Genomic DNA, 20,932 nt, shown 5'->3' with positions numbered 1-20,932 from the left:
TCAGAATATAACGCCAACAGTTTTGGGATGCCATGAATGGAAATGTTTCCGAATGGTATAACGAATGCGACAATGCCATTAGAAGGTCAGAAATAGTTCCTGGAACTTACGAATATACAACTGCTGTTCTTATGGAAACGTAGGTGAGTTTGGAGAAGGTTCTTCAACAACAGTAGATATTGCATGCGACAGGTTTCATATTATTTCTATTGACAACTCTTTCTTATACGTGGAACAAGACATTGAAATAAAACCTTCTGCCAAGTTGTCTGACAAGAAAGGTTGCAATGGAATTTTCTATGTCGGATACCAATATGCTCCAGAAGTTTTCATGGGATATAAGATATATTCTAACTCTGACTTAGTTCAAAACAGTAACATGGGCAAACTATGAATGGTTCGCTTTGAGAAACTCAGTACAACCACAAGCTAGAGAACAAACAGACCAGTATGCAACTATTGAGAAAAATAAGAAGACTTGACCCTAACGTTCCAGGAGTTTATGTTAACCTTTCTGGTTCAGATGGAAATGCTGTCACTAAAGTAAAACTGAAACTTAGAGTTCCTTTGTCATCTTTCCTCATCTTCAGGTTTTTAAGATACTTGCCAAACTGGGCAGGAAAAAATTTCTATTGAACTTACTCCAAGCAAAAAAATAACTTAGTCATTGCACCAACACAAGACCCATTCACTCTTACAGAAGTAGTGGGAACAAATAAAACGTCATTCGCCGACTTTTGCAAAGACAAAGTTGACTTAGACTTTGGTTTCTCAAACCTCAACACTGAAGTAAACTATTATTTCAATGCTGCTGGAACTGCTTGGGACCCAGTTAAGTTCACATGCGAAAAATTTGAATGCAAGAGAATAGAAAGCAGACTTGCAGTCTATATGTTGGACCCAGATATTTCAAATGCTTTAGCTGCCAAATATATTGCAGTTCCACTTATGTTCCCTATACACCAAATATCTGTCAAAGACTTTGCAGGTGAAGTTGGAAACCAAAGTGCTGACCCAGGTGCAAGAAACAGATATTGCCTTAACAACTGCAATGAAACATGCAGATACTATGTTTGTACTGTTCAGACGAACTATAAATGACTATTCTTGTTTCTACAACCCCGGTATTAAATATCATATAAACATAGATGGCAAATATTATCCAAGAGAAGAATATTCTACAGTTGAGGATATGAGGTCATACAACTTGACATTAGATGCTATGAACTTTAACAACAACTTCACAACAACCATTAACCCTGAAATGCAAAGTTCTATTATGCCATATGTGAAAGTATGGACTCATACAGGAGCTCAAAAAACTCAATATACAAATGGAGACCGTTCAAACTTTTGGCTTGGCATTCCATTTGCTGACTCAGAAGACTTTATGGGTGGTATTTCAACTGTTGGTACAGTTCAAATACAATATACTGGTGACAGAGACGGTCCAGATGAATTGAAAGCAAAGAAGTTTACAAAACCAATAGCACTTTTCACGGAAGATGCTCTTTTGAAATTCGTTCGATGAAACCTGCTGGGGCTCCTCAGATTGGTATAACGACAGCTTCCATCGAGCAGATTTTGGCAGCAGGTCAGTAAGTTGTTCTTGAACTGACTTCTCTCCGTCAAATATTGACAGTACGCCAGTCTTAACATAGTATTGTATTAAAAACTTTCCTTTAGAAATATCTGTAAGTTTTGTTGTTATATTTTTGTCAACGTCAAGAACTTTCACCATCTCGGTTATACCAACTTTCTTTGCTTTATGAAAATATTTTGGTTCAGCAAAGACTGCTATTCTATAACATTTTCCATTGTTTGTGTAAAGAACTACTCTGTCAATGAACTTGTATTGTTTGTGTGTGTAAACTTTGTTCTGCTTCAATTCGAAGAGATACTCGAATACGTCCATCTTTTTATTCTAAGTAAAATGTCATTTCCGAAAAATAGAAGCGTAAGTGTTTCAAAAGGTTTAATGGCGATGGCAGATGTGAAGTTAAATTCACCAACTCAAACAAACAGTCAAAGTGTTGTTGTCAATGTCAAAGACAGAGATGTTGAAGTGGGGAAACCATACGAAGACGAAGATGGTATAACAATAGTTCCTGTAAAAGAACAACCAACATATCCTGAAGTTAGCAGAGACTTAAGTTCTGTTGCAGATATTCGAAACGACTACATGCAACTGAAAGATAAGCTTAAAACTCAGGAGAAGATTTGTCAAGCTTTAGGTCTAATGTTAAACTTGGTTGAGCACAACCCTGTAAAAGTGAACTCATATGTCATCGCACCTCATGAAATTTTGAAAGAACTATTGAAACTTTTGACAGAGGCAGACGATATAAACATCAAAGAAATAGAACCCGACATTAGTTGCTGTGGTGTTTCATACAATGTCATTGACAAGATATACGTTATGAAAGGAGGTGAAACGTTGAACTTAAAATATAGTTTCCCAGACGTCATAAAAATATTTGACGACCACAACATTTCATTAAAATTTACTTGCTAAGTAAAAATGGCAGAAGACATAGTGGTTTATACTATTACGACTAAAAACCCTGAGTCATATAATTCTATAACAACAAACTTACAAAGTCCTCAAGGACGATATTGTAAACTGACCTTAAACACGATGACGACTAAAGCCTGTTTTGCTCTTTTGACACCAGAAGACTTTGTTGTTGTGAATGGTAAAAAATACTTCTTTGAAGATACTTACTCAGATATACCACCAACAGGTTTTGTTGACTTATTTAATACTTTAAGGACGGATGTAACATGTGCTGCAACTAGAGCAGGTTTCATTATGTTTGGATGTCCGACTGAGTTTAGTATAAACGATATGAGCTATAATACAAAACTTATATCTGGTTTTTACTACCAACAGTTTCCTATAACAGGAAAAGGTGTCATACAAGGAATGTCTGTTCCATTGACTTTAAGTACACCTATTTTATATATTGTTTCAAACTTAGGTTCAAAGTGCTATTCGAATGTCGACAGAAACTACTATGACCAAAAGATACTCATGCGTATAAACAACACTTTCTCTGCTGGTTTGCCTATTGTTCATTCGAATGCAGAGTTTTCAGCTTTAGTAAACTCAAACACTTTAGCAAACATAAACTTAACCTTAGTTGACGCAAACTTTGTTCCTGTAAAACTTTTATGTCCTATGTATTTGTCAATGACGGCAGAAAGTTTCGAATTGGAAGATGCAACTGGTGAAAGTATTGTACTACAAGAACAACTTCAACAACAAATAGCTCAAGAACAACAAATGCAACAAATGGAACAACAAAGTCAAGAATAAAAAAAATATTTTTTTTATTTTTATAAAAATGTACAGAATAGATGTTTCAGATTTTTATGACTTCCAAGCATTCAGAAATATGTGTCCATTTCGAGACTATAACAAAGCAGTCGAGAATTTGAAACGTTTAGTCATTTATGTTGACTCTGCCCCAGAATGTTATGTCATGAAAGAATGGGATGTTGTCTTTAACAAACCAAGAGCAACAATAGTGTCTGAACAAGAATGTAGACAGAAACTTAAGAAAATAAAAGTCGTACAAGTTGGCATGAAGATGTTAGATGCTTGGGATATCTTATTGTCAAAACTTGAAGATTTTTCAGTTCGAGGTATAAAGTTTTATACACCATCTCCAAACTTCTATTCTATCTTCACTGGATATAAATACGAACAAGTAGAATGGAAAGAAAATGTTATAGAAGCTTGGTTAGACCATGTCAAAGAAATTATATGCAATGGAAACGAAAGAGTCTATGAGTATATCTTATGTTGGTTTGCAAACATCTTACAACATCCAAGTGCTAAAAATGAAACTGCTCTCATCATAATTGGAAAACAAGGAACAGGTAAGAACACTTTCTTTACAGATATTTTGTGCAAACTGTTAGAGGGCTATTCGAACCCTAATATGACAAACTTAGAAAACATCTGCGGTAAATTTAACTCTTCAATAGAGAATATGAAACTTATAGTATGTAACGAACTTCAAAGTATAGATACAACAAAAGTTTTGAACTCAGATGCTTTGAAGAGTCTTATAACAGACAAAGTTGGAGTTGTTGAAAGAAAATATAAAGACCAAAGAGTTTGTGAAAATGTTGCAAACTTCGTCATGGTTTCAAACAATGTTGTTCCGATGAAGTTAGAAAGTTCTGACAGAAGATATGTAGTTGTCAGAACGTCAGATTCTCATATGCAAGATACAGAATATTTTGACGCTTGTCAGAAACTTTGACATCTGACTTTTACAACCACTTGTTCTCATATTTCATGACATTAGATATTTCAAAGTTCAATCCAAGACAAATTCCACATACCGAAGAAAGACAAACATTGTTAGAAGCAAACAAGAGTGTTTATGAACTGTTTATAGATGAGACTAACTTTGAGTGTTTAGATGAAAGGTCATTGTACGATGAATATAAACAATATTGCCAAGAGTATGGTTATATGACAGCGTCTAAACGAACATTCTTGGCAAATGTCAAAAATCTTTTAGATGTTCAGAACGGCGTATATACAAAGAAAAATTTTTCTGAGTAAATTTTAAAAAAATATTTTTTTATCCGATAGAAAAGATGGCAAAATTCATCTCAGTAAACAAGTACATGACAGAAGTCAAAGAAGAACTAGACCCATTCGCTTATTTGAATGTTTACTTCTACCATTTTGAAAAGTCTACATTTGACAAAGTTTGGAACATCGAACCAGTTAAGTTTGCTATTGTGACTAAAAATGGTGCGAAATTTGAAGACTTAGACATAGAAGGTTTGTTAGCAGTCAAAGAAAATTTTGACAGAAAGTTCTCAAAACTCGAAGAAGGCAAAGCATACAAACTTGTTATACCTTATGAACCAAAGAAAGCAGACGACTATGAATATTATGAGTCTAAGATAGTTGAAGTTCAAGGTAAATTGGGTAAAAAGATTTTAGAGTCTAAACCAGTGTTTGCTCCTAAAGAGGAAGAGAACATTGACATTGACCCAGAAATGTTCTAAAAATAAAATTTTATTTTTACATGTCAAATTTCTTTTTCTCTGGTTCAGGTTCTTTCTTCTCTTCTTCTACTTTCTTTTCTTTCTTCTCTCTCTTCTTCTTCTTCTCTGGTGGAGTTATGTCAAACTTCTCAGAACCATATTTTTGTAAAAGTCTTTGTCCTTTAATAGCTCTTCTATTCTGTTTTCTATTTCATCTTCAAGAACAGCGCATGTGTCTTCTTTGCATTCTAAGAACTTTTGTTGGACTTCAGCTTTCCAATCGGCGTCATCTCTGTCAACAAGTCTGTCATTGACAAATTTTAAGACTGCTCTGCTTAATGTTTTATGGTTCTTGTCATATTCCCAGAAACAGAACTTTAGAACAAATTCCCCTTTCTTGTTTACACTATGTAAGATTTTATGGTCTACAGATGTTTTGCTGTCGAAAAGTTTGTCTCGAATATAGATAGCGAAATCGCTAGACATTTTCAAAAAGATAAAAATTTTAATTTTTCTAAAAATATGTTAGAAAAAAAGTTTGCTGACATTGACAAGAAATTTGAGAATGTTTTAAACAAGAACAAGAGGAAGTTAGAAAATGCTCAGATAAAGCCTATACATGACAAGTTCTTATTTGCTCAGAATGGTATAACAGGTCTAATCGCACCACCTGGGTCGGGTAAGACTTTCACTTATCTTAAAATGGCTGCACAAACAACAAGAACTAGATGAGAAGAACCCATTCTATGAGTTAGTAGTCATTTGTAGTACTTCTGGTCAATTTGACCAAACCGTCAATTCGTTCAAAGATATTATAAAAAGTCTAAGTTAGTATGTATAAAAGACTCTGAGTTGTTAGATTGGATAAAGAAGTACCAAAGAAGAGTTTTGAAGTACAATGCTATAAATGAGTATGTCAATTCTAAGTTTAAAGACCCAAATGAGGAAATGCAGAGAATATTAGAGAAGAAACACTTCAGAAACAAACAGAAAGAGATAGAATACATTTCGAAGAAATTGCAATCTTACGATTGGAAGACTTACCCTCACAGATGTCTTCTTATCTTAGATGACTTTGCTTCTCATCCTTTGTTAAAGAACAGAGAACAAGATATGTGTCGAATTCTTAAGAAGCTCAGACACTTTAACATCTCAGTTGTCATTTGTGTACAGACAGCAAAGAGTTTAAGTAAGGATGTTAAAAGAATACTTACTGATATCATACTTTTCCCTGGATTGTCCGAAGACGATTTCATGGAACTTATGAAAGAGTCCATGGCAGGTAAGTTTGACAGACATGAACTATGGGAGAAGTACAAAGTCATACAAGACCCTCATACTTCTTTCAGAATTCATATCTACGCGAACAAAGTTCAAATTGTAAAAAGTCAATAAAAATAAATGTTTAGTCTTAGTAAGTCTGTTGTGGTGCTGGGGCTGTCGGTTCTTCTGGCTTTGGAATGGACTCGGTTGGTGGTACGTCGGACATTCGTTTGTGTCTTGTCGGATGGAAGGACTTTTCCTGTCGGAAGGAAGGACTTTTTCTGTCGGAAAGAAAAACTTTTCCTGTCGGAAAGAAAAACTTTTCCTGTCGGAAGGAAAAACTTTTTCTGAAGGTCGACCAAAAAGTTCTCAATTTTCGAAAATTTGAATGGTTTACGGACGAACAACAGAAAAAATTTTTCCTGTTGGAAAGAAAAACTTTTCCTGTTGGAAAGAAAAACTTTTCCTGTTGGAAAGAAAAACTTTTCCTGTTGGAAGGAAGGACTTTTCCTGTTGGAAGGAAGGACTTTTCCTGTTGGAAGGAAGGACTCGGAATGCCAGAAGGATTTGACAAGACAATTTACCTTATAGAGCTACCTGAGCCATCTGAAGTCAAGCTTGAAAAATAAATGGTTCATTTACTCTTCCTCTTTGAAGTTATCGAAATACTCTGTTATCTTTTCCTTCAGTAGCGGTAAATCTTCTTTGAATGTAAGTATTGTACAACCTTTCATATCATAGTGTGTTTGAGGTAACGTATCTTGAACTATCTGTTTAACATCTTCATTCGGTGTCATTGAAATCGGTAAGTTTTCGCGATAGAACCAATTTCTGTCAGATTTGTAAATCTTAGCAAGGTCGTAAAAGCTTTTGTTGTTTCTTCTGACTAAACGCAACATAACCATATCTCTGTCTTCTTCATTTTCCATCTCTTCAGTGTAAATCATATACTTATAGTTCTTTTCCTTTCCTTTTGGTACCGAACGTGGTATTCTTTTCTGTATGTTTTTGTCTTTTGCTTCAATGACTTCATCTTTTGCTTGAAGTTTCTTTTCCATCTCTTCACGTTCTTGTCTATGAATTTCGTCAAGAAGTCTGTAAATATACCAAGCATAACGAGGCGAAGCCCACATTGCAACAGCATTTACAAGAAGTCTATGAACATACCAACCTCTCAAACCAGGAGCCAAATTTTTACGATTTTCATGTGTTTTATGCAAGGCCGAGAATTCTCGGTCTAGAGAAATTTCACTCAAAAGTTCTTGTGTGCTTTGGTTTTTGAACCAGTCGTCTGCGTGTTTAGTATCTGGAGCAAAAACATGCTGTCAAAATACTTTGCATTTGGTACATGTCATCTTTGACTGAACGAATGAGACGTAACTGTTTGTTAAACTGAACCCACTCGTATTCTTCACTTATGGCTTCATGAACGATAGCAGTTGTTGTGTTCTCTGTTGTTGACATTTCTGTTCTTACATACAAAATAAAAAATAAAATAAAAATAAAATTAGCGTTATTTTCTATCTTGTATAAAAGACCAAAAATAAACGCTTTACATGTATTTTTCAGCAACTTCGTCAAATACTTTTATAGCTTTGTCGATCTCATCTACTTCAAACGTTTCTTTACCTCTCGTGGGAGCACCATACATTTTCTCAAACTTTTCAAGTAGTTCTGTTTCAGCAGCTCTCATATCGTTAACAAACGCAACCTTGACTCTATTGACTATACTGTCATATCTTTGAGTTATATTAAATGTTCTTCCTATCTTATATCTCTTTGTATTGAAGTCCTTCGGTTTCTGAACGATGTAAAGTAAGCCTTCACTGCAACGTTCCGTATCGAATGAACCATATGTTATGAAATTATATCCAACAACTGGGTCAATCCAGAACAAAACTACTGGTATAAGACTTTTGTCGATGAGATATGCTCTTGTTCCATAGAATCTTACCGATATCATAAGCTCAGGATTTTTTGTCAAAATTTTCTGAGTTGAAGCATTTTTAACCCAGTCGTGTGCTTTCTTTCCTTCAGATAGTGTTAAAATGTCTGACAAAGAATATTTTTTGTATTTCTTTGAGTATCTTACGTTTAAATCACCTATTCTAACCACTTTGGTCTCATTGTCTATCCTTTTAACTGTTTCAAACTCAGTGCTTGTCATTTCCTGTTCTTACATACAAAATAAAAAAATAAAAAAAATAAAAACTAACTTTTTTTTCTATCTTGTATAAAAGATATGATTTCATAGAGTTTTTTTACGAAGTGTCAAAGTTCACTTCGTCAAAAAAATACAGTTATATCATGAAATTTGGTCATTTTTTCACTGTTTTCATGTGTTTTAGGCGACTACGTTTTCTTACGTACTCGCAATTTTTCATGATTTTCATGAGTTTTTTCACTGTTTTCATAGAGTTTTGGCGACCCCTGTAAAAGTCGGGGTCGCATTTTTTCACGATTTTCATAGAGTTTTTTCACGATTTTCATGTGTTTTAGGCGTCCCTCGGTTTTCCGAGGGTCGCATTTTTTCACGATTTTCATAGAGTTTTTTTACGATTTTCGTACGGAATCTCTACCCTCGGTTTTCCGAGGGTAGCAAACATATGAGGAAATTCATGAAATTTGGTCATTTTTTCACTGTTTTCATAGAGTTTTTTTACGAAGAGTAAAAGTTCACTTCGTCAAAAAAATACAGTTATATCATGAAATTTGGTCATTTTTTCACGATTTCAGGGATTTTTTTTACGAAGTGTAAAAGTTCTCTTCGTCAAAAAAATACAGTTATATCATGAAATTTGGTCATTTTTTTCAGCAAAAATATATTTTAGGTGGAACCAGGTCCCTCGGTCAACTAACATCTTTTTGAAAATAGTGACAACATGACATTTTGACAACAACACAGGAAAAAGACTTCTTCGTAAATGTTTTGTCAAGATTTCTTCGTAAATGTTTTGTCAAGACTTCTTCGTATATGTTTTGTCAAGACTTCTTCGTAAATGTTTTGTCAAGACTTCTTCGTATATGTTTTGTCAAGACTTCTTCGTAAATGTTTTGTCAAGACTTCTTCGTATATGTTTTGTCAAGACTTCTTCGTAAATGTTTTGTCAAGACTTCTTCGTAAATGAGCGTAAATCAGACAAAAATATATTTTAGGGTAGAAGGTTAGATCTAACCTGTCTTCTACCCTCTTTTCTACCCCAGTTATTTTATAAGCGTTTTACATGGTAAACATTGTGAATTCGTGAAATTCTAAACAGTTTTGTAGCTTCTATTTCTTCACGAAGGATATCGAATGTTTTCACAATGCCGAAAGTTTCTTTATATTTCTTCTTGACATCTGAAAGAAGGAAATCGTCAGCTGTTGGATAGTTTTTGTTTAGAAATGTCAACATGTCCATTTTATCTTCTGCTGGTTTCTCTGCCTCCCTCTTTAAGTCAGCATAGTCGTTTCGCATACGTTCTATCTCTTTGACGGAGTAGTTATATTTCCTCATTGCTGCTTTACATTTAGAACATTGTGGGTTCATTTTTTGCGTTATATTCTGAAACCTTACCTGCTAGTATGACTAAGGCGTCAATTGCTCTCTTTAACTCAAAAGTTGCTGGTTTTATCTGTTCATTCCATATCTTACCTCTTCTATCTTTATCTCTTATCTGCCATACACATTTTGCAACTAACGAAACAAAGTTGTCGTAGGTCTTAAACTCCCCAGATTTGTATATGTCAGAGATGTTCTTATATACCATATCGCAATCTTTGTCCATGACTTTGTGGTTGCAATGAAATCCAAGAAACTCATAGTTAACCTTTCGTATGAACTTCTTTATTTCTACTGAGTCAGTTGCTTTGACTTCTATTTCATCGAATTCTGGAATAGTAAGCTTTTGTTGTTGGATTTCAGGAAGTTTAGGTAGATGGTCAATAATATCCTGCATTTCATAAAGATACTGTTCATTTGTTTCATCCTGTGCGGTACAGTTTAAATTAGATGTTAAAAGTTCTTGCTTTATCTTCTGGATTTCTGTTTCGAAAGTATATGAAGAAGGAATGAAGCTTTTCATCTCTACTAACATTGAAGTTGGGTTCATGACTAACGAGTTTGGTGCTGTTGTTGCTAACATGTTCTTACAATAAAAATAAAAAATATTTTTTTAAAAAAACCAACTTTATTTTTTATTTCGGGAAAACTCATGAGGTTAGAAAACATGTACGAAGAAGTCTTGACAAAACATTTACGATGAAATCATGACAAAACATTTACGATGAAATTCATGAAAATTCAAGAGGGTAGAAAAGAGGGTAGAAGACAGGTTAGATCTAACCATCTACCCTAAAATATATTTTTGTCGAAATAAAATGGTTCATTTACTCACAATATTTTTGTACAAAACGACCCCAAACTTTTAACTTCTTTTCTGCAGCTTCTAATGTTATCTTAGCGAGTTCATATTCTCTAAATTCTCTCTTTAAATCTTCTTGTTCCCATTGGTCTAGTTCGTATGGAGAATCTCTATAACCAGAACATATCTCACGTTCATGTTCTATTTGTTTTTCATGCATTTTTCTAACTTCTTCTTCGAACAAAGGTTTTGCATTCTCTACTGTATCTTCAAGTTCTTCTTCATCTAATTTCTCATGAACTTTCTTGTCTATGAAGTCCAGAATTTTTCCAACTGCTATACAATTTTTGGAGAAGCCCACATTGCTATATAGTTTACGAGTCTTGGGTCTACATACATTCCTCTAACCTGTTTGATTTCATCCGGAATTCCTGCATGAATTTTATATAAAAAGCAACCCGCGGAATTCCGCGGGTTGGTATATTCTTCACAAAATGCCGTATAATACTCTTCCCAGGACTTATTTTCCAACAACCTTCTAAAGTCTTTCCTAAACTGCTGACACATCTTTGTTGCATTTATATAACCATCCTTGTCTCTACGTAAGACTTCAATACCGTTGTAAGTGCCTTTTGTGAATGTTTCGCCATTAGATTTGTTCGTGAACGTTTTTGCTTCGACTGACATTTCTGTTCTTACAATAAAAATAAAAAAATATTTTTTGGTGGGACGTCGGACATTCGTTTGTGGCTTAACCGTCGGACATTCGTTTGTGGCTTAACCGTCGGACCACAACGATAAAAATCTCATTTTAACTCACTTTTTCTATCTTAAGGAAATTCATGAAAATTCACCTGTTGAATTTTGTATAAAAAGCACCCCGCGGAATTCCGCGGGTTGGTATATTCTTCACAAAATGCTTGTTTTGAGGTCGAGCCATTTTTGGCTCCACCTCTTTTTTCAATACTTTTTCAGCACTTTTCCGTAGTTGTATATGAAAGACAATTCGAGATAAAAGTCGTAGTATAATGGTATAATATGCTGCACACCGTTTGTTGTGAACCAAACTTGAAAGTCAGAGAAACTGTTACTAGGTGGTTCGTAGAATTTAGAAGCAAAGTCATAAAAGTCCTTACCGATACACAGAAAACTGTTGTTGCTTGAACTGAAACTTGCATGACACATAACATTTTGAGGGTCAAACACGTTTCTATAAACTGTCAAATCTGTAAGCACCGGATGAAATTTCTTCATCTGAAATTGTCCTACCAGTATTTGTAAAGATATAGTCTAACGGTTTTGTATCTGCTACTTTTGTTCTTTGTTTTTCAACCTGAAGCATTTAATATATGTAAAAATATACTGTTTTAAAAACGTTTTAAAATGGTATGCCATATAGCTTCTTGAATTTGTTAAGATGTATTTGAACGTATTTTCCATCTGTATCTCTAGCGTTTACATGAGCATAGCCCGCCTTAGTAAAACATACTTGTAATTTCCTATAGTTTACGCCGGTATAAAAGTAGAAAGAGTCTTGTTCTTCGCTATAGTAGTAAAACTCAAACGTATGCTCGCCATAGTCTGTAATTTCAATTGCTTCATCTTCTAGTTCGTCGACAAATTCGAATACAATATCTCGAAATTTGCCTATGTTCTTATTGTTTTCAGAACAAGTGACCCAACGCAAGTTTTCAAGTCTATTGTCGTTTCTTATATGGTTTATATGGTCTACAAAAGGTAAATTGTTAGGGTTCGGTATAAAATGAGTTGCAATGACAACATGTTTAAAATAGTTTTTTCCACTCATCTTCATATTAGCATATCCGTCATTTCGCTCCCATCCGCTTAAAACTCTTTTTGTCTTTTTGTTTCTGACTTCAAATGACTCACAACAGTGAATTTCATATTCTCATCTAACAAACAAGTTTCCCAACGGTCTGTTCCAACAAACTCAGCGTACATTTCAAATAAAATAAAAAAATATTTTTTTTGAAAAATGTTTTTTCCTTTACTTAACATAACCACCAGCTACCAGAAGTCTTTGACGCCAACCCATACCAGCTAATGAAGGTTGACTTGGTTTAGTCTGGAGACTAAACTTTGGTTTTGGTTTATCTTCAGTTTTTGGCTCACCTTCTTCTATTGGTTTTTCGTCACTTTTCGGTTCCTCTGACTTTACCTCACTTGCTGGAACAGTTGTGTCGTCAACATCTTCGTAAATATCATATGCCATTTGTTTTTGTTTTCCTTTCAACTTTTTGTGTTTGTTGTAAAGTTTAGAATATTTCGACTCTAAGTCAATGAGATGTTCTATAATGAACTGTTGGTCGGTGAAGTATACCTTCCCATCTGTTGTCTCGAAAGCTCCTTCAGACTTCAATATTTTATTTGTGAGAGTCTGTTTCTTTTTTGAGATACTAGCCGTTCCATTTCTATGAAAAGTGACTTTGTAGTTAGGGTTTGTATTTCCAGACCTGGCACTTTCTATTATTGAATTTTTTTCTTCATCTGTAAGTTCTTTGACAGGTTTTGACAATGGTTCTGAACTTTTTGTTTGTGGTGTCAAATCTACCGTTTCAACTTCTTCCGTCATTTCATCTCAGTAAAAAATTTAATTTGGTTTGTTTTCAACTGGTTGTTTAGGTTTTTTAAGTCGGTCTAAAACTTCTTGAGGTATAGGAAGAACTTGACAAACACGTGGTTGTGTAACTGCTGGAAGCCGACAAATCCATCTTGAGCCCATTTGTCTCAATGCTGTATTGTTCATTTCATCTCAGTAAAAAAATTTACATTCCCCACGTTTGAGGCGGTTGCGGTTGGTTGTTGTTTACCCACTGTTGTGCATGGTTATATCCTCTGTTAAAGAATCTTTCACCTTGGTCCATGTAGTGTCCTGCTTGGTTATAGTAGTCATTTGCTTTGTTATAGTAGTTTCCTGCTTGTCTTCCTACATTGTCCATCCATCCTTGAACTTTTCCTCTTGTTTCAGGATTTGGAATAAGATTTGCTGCATCTCGTGCTACATCCCAACCTTTCTGTACAGTTTGTATAATAGGTTGTGCTTTCTCTTTAAGTATACCTAATGTACTCAAAATCTTCCTTCCAATTCCAAATGCACCTCTGGCTATTGTTCCCACTGCGGGCAAAAATCTGGATGCAACTCCTGCTAATGCGCCAAATAAACCCATTTCTTATGGGTTAAAAAATGACGAATCCGAACAAGGACCCCTATGTTTCTAAAGCAACAAAGAAAGCACTCATGGTAAAAATCTTTAGTTCAACACCAAATGCTTGGTTTATGGATATCTTGGAAAACATTCCGAGAGTTAGAACAGATGGACCACCATACTGGCTAATATTTGTCGGTCAAAACACAAGATACTGTGAAGCCATACCATTACAGTCCAAAAATATTTTAGATGTGAAAACTGCTTTGACAATATTCGTTGACAAATACCATCCAACAAAACTGACATCTGACTGTGAACGTTCTTTCAAATCAGACGATGTAAAAAACTATCTGCGTTCAAAAAATGTAAACCAATATTTCATTGTCGACCAAAACCATTCTGCTCTTGGTGTCATTGACAGTTGTATAAAAATCTTAAGAGACTTAAACCAACCACAAGGTGGTGAGGTAGATGAAATGTCATATGACGACAAGTATAGACACTTCTCCATGGCAAAGATGAGACAAGTTTTAAATATTTACAATACCCGTAAACAAAAAGGTTTGGGAAACCACTCCCCTGAAGAAATGAAAAACAACCCCGACTTAGAGAAAGACTATATATTTAATAGTTTAGTCAAAAGAGACAAACAAGAAAGAATGCCAGGCTTCAAACTTAAGAAAGGTGACAAAGTAAAAATAGAAATACCTAAACGCGACCCATATGAAAATACTATTGACTATGACAACAATGGGAACTCGACAGGTACTCACATTCGTGTTCGTAAAAATAGAAGAAAGTATACAAGAGAATATTATGAAGTTTTAGGCAAACATGGCAAAATGTACAGACTGCAAGCAGAAGATAAAACTACTATTGTCAGACCTCGTTTCAAACTTGTCAAAGTTCAAGGTGGTATACTTTCAAAGACAGTTCCTAACAAATATAAGACAACTCCTGACGAATATGCTAAAGAAGTTGAAAATGACGACTAAGCAATTCTATACCATGCGTAAACTGTCATGTAAGGTGGCATGTAGTCTTTACTTTGTCCGTTGTTTGTGTATACCCTGAAACGAAATGTGTATGGTTTCCTTCTCCCTGAGTGTCACTCCAGTAACAATTTATAGCAAACTTAACGTCGTCTTTAACATCATATCCTTTACCTTTTGTCATTCCTGACCAATCCCAATATCTATGCTTATGCCAACCTGCTTGAGATGTACTTAAATCTATGTAGTGACTGTGTGCAGGTAAATTTTCACCTGAATCGTTTTTACTTCCACCTGTTTCCTTTGAAGAGTTTGCACAATACAAAAACCTGTCGACTATTTGAGTCCAAGTTCCAAAACCAAGTACTACTTCTGGTCTGGTAGAGTTCATTGACGTATAAATAGAGCCTATAGGATATAATGTTTGAAGTATTTCTGTCTTTAATGTTTGAAGCTCTGTTTTGTCTGCTTTTTTATATAACTTTTCTTCAAGTTCATTTACGTCAGAGATGCTATGTCTATGATATTTTTGTGGGTATGTTCCTTCTGTCCATGTGAAATATACTCTTTTGTTGCATCTACATATCCTTTTATCCATGTCGAGTCTGCTTTTGTATTCCTTAACTCTGTAACACCTTTCTCAAGCTCTTTCAACTGTTGTCCATCTTCCATTAAACCTCTGGTATGACTTGAAACCGTTTGTGCCAACATATCTACAGTTTCTTTGTCGGCTTTAAGGTCTAACACCCTGAAACCCATCCTGTATCAGCTTTCGTTTTAAAATCTTCGATGTCCGTTCATTATACCATTCAACCCTTTCTTTAATTTCATTGTCTTTTTCATCCACATATTCCTTATCTGCCTTCTTCACTAACGCACTAGCCACACATTCTAACTCATCGTTAACATATGTTTTATCTGCTTTCTTTTCAACATCCTCTTTTGTTGCATATGTTGCATCTGCTCTGTCATGTTCTTCTTGAACTTTTTCAATGACATATTCTTTGTCAGCTTTGTTGTCAACATCTGCTTTCAAAAGAAGTTCATCTATAGGCTTCTCGTTTAAAGTTCCTTTTGTTGGATTATACAAACAGTATGGTTCTTACTGTCTTGAAACAGAAACTCGTCTGTCAATGGGTTTATCGTCAGTTTTAAATTTCCTTCTTTCAATGACTCAGATATCTTAGAATAGTTTGAAAAGTTTGTTGTGTTCTTATTTAGAGCTTGTATAATGAGTTGTCGGTTGTGTTGTATTTCTCTCATAGACGCTGTTTCATTTGACATTTTTATTCTAGATAAAATATGCTTTCAATAGAAAAAGAAAATTCTAGAGTTGCTACAACTAAACCATTAGATGAACTTTTTACTAACGTAGGTCAAAAGTTTGAGACAGAGACCGTAAAGCATGAAGGCTATCGTTTTGACTACCCATTGAGATGGCTAAGAGACCCATCCGTCACAAAAGCTGTTGGCTTTCGTAGAATGAAGTTCATTTCAGAAGCCATACATGGTTTCCCATTTACGGTCGCTTTTGAAATTCGATACTATAACAAAGAAAAACATACGTATGAGAAATTTGAACAGGGAAAACTTTTACAAGTGAATTTGCTTGTAAACTTAGAAACAACTCTTCAAGCTTTTCAAGAAAAAATAAACGATATCTATCTCGAATATGCAAAACAGTACAACATTGACGAAGGAGAGTACCATCTCGATATTTTATATGACAGGAAAAATGCAACTGTTAAAATCAATAGAATAGAAGACCTTGGAGAAGACGTTTATATTTCTACAAAATATAACAACTTGGCATGGTATAGATTTTTGAGGATGTTAAATCAGCCTGCAGAATATCCAGTACACCCGAACTTTTATGAAGTCGAAAACCCTAATGGAACATATGAAAATGTTTTCGACTCAGATGCTATTATCGTTCATGCTTCATTTTCTGGTGCACAAAACTCTTTTTTATGCTTGGCAAATGACTTTTACGAAAAACCTACAAAGCTATATGAACCACCGAGTGGAAGTATTTCAGACTTTCAAGTATGGTTTACAACAGATGGAAGAAAGAGAATAGTTCCATTATACCATGCGTTTTACTTAGAACTTAGTCTCATATACAACTACTATCGAACGGTAAAAATATAATTTTAATACGGTTGAGGTGTTGGATTTGGTTGCCAACTTGACTGTGGTGCAGGTTCAGGCTGTTGTATAACAGGAGCTTGTTCTTCTGGTTCAGGGTCTTTAGGTATAATACCAACGAACTGACCTACTCTTTTACCAATATTTTTGACTCCGTTCCATACTCCTCTTCCGATAGATTTTATTCCATTCCATATACCTCTTCCAACATTTCGAAAGAAGTTTCCTATCTTACTGAAGAAACCCATTTTACTATATGTAAAAATCTAATGTCCACCTAGTCTCTTACGTTTCCTTCTGAGTTCCATAGCATTCTTTAACTGGAGCTCATACATTCTATTTCTCCTCTGGTAGAAAACATACTCTGGGTCAACTCCTGTGTTCGCGTCATCTGCATAGAGTTGTTTATATCCCACTTCGGGGTTTGTATAAAACTCTTTCCATCTCATATTTGCATACCATGGTGGCAAACCTAACGCAGCGTCATTTGACATGGCAGTTTGCATTTGTACATCTGTTGGCACTTGACCATAGTTTGCCATTGCAGTTTGTATTCTAACTTCATTTGGAATATTCTCTGGGTTTGGTTGTCCAGGTTGCTGTGCATTCGCTAAGTTCTGTGCGTCCATTTAATATTAGATAAAAATATCTCTTACGAGTACATATACTGAACATTTGCAGGCATCGGTTCATCTTCATATTCTCTGTACTTTTCTGCCACGTCAAATAAGTAAATGACACAATGGAAAAAACCTAAAACAAGTAGTCCTATTTCAAACCACATTTACTTACCAATAAAATTTCTTTGTTATGACACTTTCTCCGGTTTATAGGACCTCTCTCATATTCTATCTTGTCATATCTAAACTCATAGTCATGTATGTCCTCTAACCATCTCATAACGGTTTCCAAACCACTTTTATCGGATGTAAAGTAAAAGCATGGATGGTTATGTAAAACGTCTAAAGTTTCTAAAGAGTCTCTCAAAGTCCAGTCTACTTGGTATTGAAAATCCCATGTGTTATAGAACGGCGGGTCCACTATAAAGAAAACATTTTCCTTGTCTTTATATTTTTCATACAACTCTGTCCAATGACATCTCACAAACTCTATACCCTCAATATATTTTTCTATGTTCTCTTTGAAAACATTTGTATAGTTAAGATATAAAACTTTTGACATAAGTGTTCAATGTCATGAACTCTATATGCACCACTATATAATAGTCTAGCAGATATACTATCCCAGTCAATATACTCTGCCTTTTTCAAAACCTCTCTGACAGTATTTTTCTTATCTAATGGTATACGTTCCATCTTACCTATAGGTATCTTTTCTTTTAACTCTTTCAATATTTTGTTTGTGTCTGGTATATGTTTGAGACGGTTCATATAGTTGTCGAAGTCATTGCATATAATCTTTGAGTCAGGAAATATTGTATGGCACAAATGAGATATATAGAAACTTCCACCGAACAAGTCTACAAATGTTAGACCATTCGGTAGTTTCTTAAGTTCTCTCAATAGAATATCTTTACATCTACTCTTATTTCCAAAGAAGGGTAACGGTGGTTTTGTAAAATTCATTTTATATATATAATAAAAATGTTTTTTCCTGAAAAGTGACAGAAAAGTGACGGGGGGCTAGAGGGCACGAAGTGCCTGGAAGCCCCACTACCTTTTTTTTTTTTTTTTTTTTTTTTTTTCCCATGAGAAAGCTCTTAACGAGAGAGAATATTATTAGTACCAAGGAAAATAATTGATAATATTCCACTTCAGACAAGAAAAACAATATCCTTATTTGGTATATTAAGACTAATATTTTATATGTTTAGTCAATCTTTAATTTTTGTTTCAACTCTTCAATTCTAGTGATTTTATCGAGAATATTTACATATATATGCGAAAAAGTTTAACAATTACCATAATATTCAATATATTGATATATATTTTTTATAAATTTGGTAATTTGATAAACAAAATTAATGTTATATCACCTTCGGCGTATAGGAATTAAATTTAATTCCTCATAATCCCTGACTATGAAGAATAATGTTGAATGAAAAGCAAGAATGCAGGAATTATTATGTCTACAAAAAAAAAAAAAAAAAAAAAAAAAAAAAAAGGTAGTGGGGCTTCCAGGGGCTGCGCCCCTTCTAGCCCCGAAGATGTTTAGTATAAATGAAGTTTTTATTCGGAAAATTGTTAGTCTTCTTGGTCGAAAACATTATATAATGTTTTCATGTTTTGTCAAGACTTCTTCGTAAATGTTTTGTCAAGACTTCTTCGTAAATGTTTTGTCAAGACTTCTTCGTAAATGTTTTGTCAAGACTTCTTCGTAAATGTTTTGTCAAGACTTCTTCTTCGTAAATGTTTTGTCAAGACTTCTTCGTAAATGTTTTGTCAAGACTTCTTCGTAAATGTTTTGTCAAGACTTCTTCGTAAATGTTTTGTCAAGACTTCTTCTTCGTAAATGTTTTGTCAAGACTTCTTCGTAAAATCAGACAAAAATAATGTTTAGGTGAAGAGGTGAGATTTCACCTGTTTTTCACCTAATTTTTCACCTCGTGAATTTTCATGAATTTTACACCAAAAATAATGTTTAGGTGAAGAGGTGAGATTTCACCTGTTTTTTCACCTAATTTTTCACCCTCTTGAATTTTCATGAAATTTACACCAAAAATAATGTTTAGGTGAAGAGGTGAGATTTCACCTGTTTTTTCACCTAATTTTTCACCCTCTTGAATTTTCATGAAATTTACACCAAAAATATACTACTAGGGTCATTTACGAAGAAATCTCAACAAAGTCTTTACGATGAAATCTTGACAAAGTCTTTACGAAGAAATCTCAACAAAGTCTTTACGAAGAAATCTCAACAAAACATAGACAAGAAAGTTCATGAGAAATTAGATGAAGAAGTCTTAACAAAGTCTTACGAAGAAATTCATGAAAATTCAAGAGGGTGAAAAAAAGAGGTGAAAAAAGAGGTGAATCTCACCTCTTCACCTAAAATATATTTTTGGGTCATTTACACTCATTTACGAAGAAATCTCAACAAAGTCTTTACGAAGAAATCTCAACAAAGTCTTTACGAAGAAGTCACAATAAAACATCTGTCACTTTTCAGGAAAAAACATTTTTTATTATATATATAAAATGAATTTTACAAAACCACCGTTACCCTTCTTTGGAAATAAGAGTAGATGTAAAGATATTATATTGAGAGAACTTAAGAAACTACCGAATGGTCTAACATTTGTAGATTTGTTCGGTGGAAGTTTCTATATATCTCATTTGTGCCATACTGTATTTCCTGACTCAAAGATTATATGCAATGACTTCGACAACTATATGAACCGTCTCAAACATATACCAGACACAAACAAAATATTGAAAGAGTTGAAAGAAAAGATACCTATAGGTAAGATGGAACGTATACCATTAGATAAGAAAAATACTGTCAGAGAGGTTTTGAAAAAGGCAGAGTATATTGACTGGGATAGTATATCTGCTAGACTATTATATAGTGGTGCTATAAGAGTTCATGACATTGAAACACTTATGTCAAAAGTTTTATATCTTAACTATACAAATGTTTTCAAAGAAACATAGAAAAAATATATTGAGGGTATAGAGTTTGTGAGATGTCATTGGACAGAGTTGTATGAAAAATATAAAGACAAGGAAAATGTTTTCTTTATAGTGGACCCGCCGTTCTATAACACATGGGATTTTCAATACCAAGTAGACTGGACTTTGAGAGACTCTTTAGAAACTTTAGACGTTTTACATAACCATCCATGCTTTTACTTTACATCCGATAAAAGTGGTTTGGAAAGTGTCATGAGATGGTTAGAGGAACATACATGACTATGAGTTTAGATACGATAAGATAGAATATGAGAGAGGTCCTATAAACTGGAGAAAGTGTCATAACAAAGAAATTTTACTAGTAAGTAAATGTGGTTTGAAATAGGACTACTTGTTTTAGGTTTTT

General features: G+C 34.2%; 12 protein-coding genes and 4 pseudogenes across 16 annotated transcripts, besides 2 other annotated features; 6 read left to right on the top strand and 10 right to left on the bottom strand.

The window, feature by feature from the left end:
- Nucleotides 1-20,932: part of a mobile genetic element that runs on past both edges of the window.
- Nucleotides 1,067-18,638: a mobile genetic element.
- Nucleotides 1,979-2,515, top strand: TVAGG3_0860510 (protein of unknown function, DUF4106 family; the record flags this gene model as incomplete). Its single annotated transcript, XM_051249684.1, has 1 exon — nucleotides 1,979-2,515. The coding sequence occupies one exon, from the start codon at nucleotides 1,979-1,981 to the stop codon at nucleotides 2,513-2,515; it is 537 nt and encodes a 178-aa protein (XP_051085159.1).
- TVAGG3_0860500 (uncharacterized protein) lies at nucleotides 2,927-3,319 on the top strand (the record flags this gene model as incomplete). Its single annotated transcript, XM_051249683.1, has 1 exon — nucleotides 2,927-3,319. The coding sequence occupies one exon, from the start codon at nucleotides 2,927-2,929 to the stop codon at nucleotides 3,317-3,319; it is 393 nt and encodes a 130-aa protein (XP_051085158.1).
- TVAGG3_0860490 lies at nucleotides 3,348-4,428 on the top strand (annotated as a pseudogene). The gene has a single exon. A coding segment is annotated over exon 1 (1,081 nt).
- Nucleotides 4,717-5,037, top strand: TVAGG3_0860480 (protein of unknown function, DUF4108 family; the record flags this gene model as incomplete). The annotated part of the gene is made up of 1 exon (XM_051249682.1): nucleotides 4,717-5,037. A coding segment is annotated over one exon (321 nt), but the record flags the coding sequence as incomplete, so codon positions are not given.
- Nucleotides 5,054-5,502, bottom strand: TVAGG3_0860470 (annotated as a pseudogene). The gene has a single exon. A coding segment is annotated over exon 1 (449 nt).
- TVAGG3_0860460 (protein of unknown function, DUF4106 family) lies at nucleotides 5,965-6,411 on the top strand (the record flags this gene model as incomplete). The annotated part of the gene is made up of 1 exon (XM_051249681.1): nucleotides 5,965-6,411. The coding sequence occupies one exon, from the start codon at nucleotides 5,965-5,967 to the stop codon at nucleotides 6,409-6,411; it is 447 nt and encodes a 148-aa protein (XP_051085156.1).
- Nucleotides 6,918-7,337, bottom strand: TVAGG3_0860450 (uncharacterized protein; the record flags this gene model as incomplete). Its single annotated transcript, XM_051249680.1, has 1 exon — nucleotides 6,918-7,337. The coding sequence occupies one exon, from the start codon at nucleotides 7,335-7,337 to the stop codon at nucleotides 6,918-6,920; it is 420 nt and encodes a 139-aa protein (XP_051085155.1).
- TVAGG3_0860440 (organellar and viral DNA polymerase type B) lies at nucleotides 7,832-8,191 on the bottom strand (the record flags this gene model as incomplete). Its single annotated transcript, XM_051249679.1, has 1 exon — nucleotides 7,832-8,191. A coding segment is annotated over one exon (360 nt), but the record flags the coding sequence as incomplete, so codon positions are not given.
- On the bottom strand, nucleotides 9,489-10,404 carry TVAGG3_0860430 (annotated as a pseudogene). Its single transcript has one exon. A coding segment is annotated over exon 1 (916 nt).
- Nucleotides 10,649-11,310, bottom strand: TVAGG3_0860420 (annotated as a pseudogene). The gene has a single exon. A coding segment is annotated over exon 1 (662 nt).
- TVAGG3_0860410 (uncharacterized protein) lies at nucleotides 12,874-13,216 on the bottom strand (the record flags this gene model as incomplete). Its single annotated transcript, XM_051249678.1, has 1 exon — nucleotides 12,874-13,216. A coding segment is annotated over one exon (343 nt), but the record flags the coding sequence as incomplete, so codon positions are not given.
- On the bottom strand, nucleotides 13,235-13,390 carry TVAGG3_0860400 (uncharacterized protein; the record flags this gene model as incomplete). Its single annotated transcript, XM_051249677.1, has 1 exon — nucleotides 13,235-13,390. One exon carries the CDS (start codon nucleotides 13,388-13,390, stop codon nucleotides 13,235-13,237), a length of 156 nt encoding a protein of 51 aa, XP_051085152.1.
- TVAGG3_0860390 (uncharacterized protein) lies at nucleotides 13,410-13,811 on the bottom strand (the record flags this gene model as incomplete). Its single annotated transcript, XM_051249676.1, has 1 exon — nucleotides 13,410-13,811. One exon carries the CDS (start codon nucleotides 13,809-13,811, stop codon nucleotides 13,410-13,412), a length of 402 nt encoding a protein of 133 aa, XP_051085151.1.
- TVAGG3_0860380 (uncharacterized protein) lies at nucleotides 16,088-16,613 on the top strand (the record flags this gene model as incomplete). Its single annotated transcript, XM_051249675.1, has 1 exon — nucleotides 16,088-16,613. A coding segment is annotated over one exon (526 nt), but the record flags the coding sequence as incomplete, so codon positions are not given.
- TVAGG3_0860370 (serine threonine-protein phosphatase family) lies at nucleotides 16,939-17,181 on the bottom strand (the record flags this gene model as incomplete). Its single annotated transcript, XM_051249674.1, has 1 exon — nucleotides 16,939-17,181. One exon carries the CDS (start codon nucleotides 17,179-17,181, stop codon nucleotides 16,939-16,941), a length of 243 nt encoding a protein of 80 aa, XP_051085149.1.
- Nucleotides 17,200-17,475, bottom strand: TVAGG3_0860360 (uncharacterized protein; the record flags this gene model as incomplete). Its single annotated transcript, XM_051249673.1, has 1 exon — nucleotides 17,200-17,475. The coding sequence occupies one exon, from the start codon at nucleotides 17,473-17,475 to the stop codon at nucleotides 17,200-17,202; it is 276 nt and encodes a 91-aa protein (XP_051085148.1).

The sequence above is a fragment of the Trichomonas vaginalis genome, chromosome VI (assembly GCF_026262505.1).
Source record: "Trichomonas vaginalis G3 chromosome VI, whole genome shotgun sequence".
Taxonomy (NCBI): Eukaryota; Parabasalia; order Trichomonadida; family Trichomonadidae; genus Trichomonas; species Trichomonas vaginalis.
The sequence above is the reverse complement of the archived record's forward strand: the minus strand, read 5'-3'. Positions and strand labels throughout refer to the sequence as shown.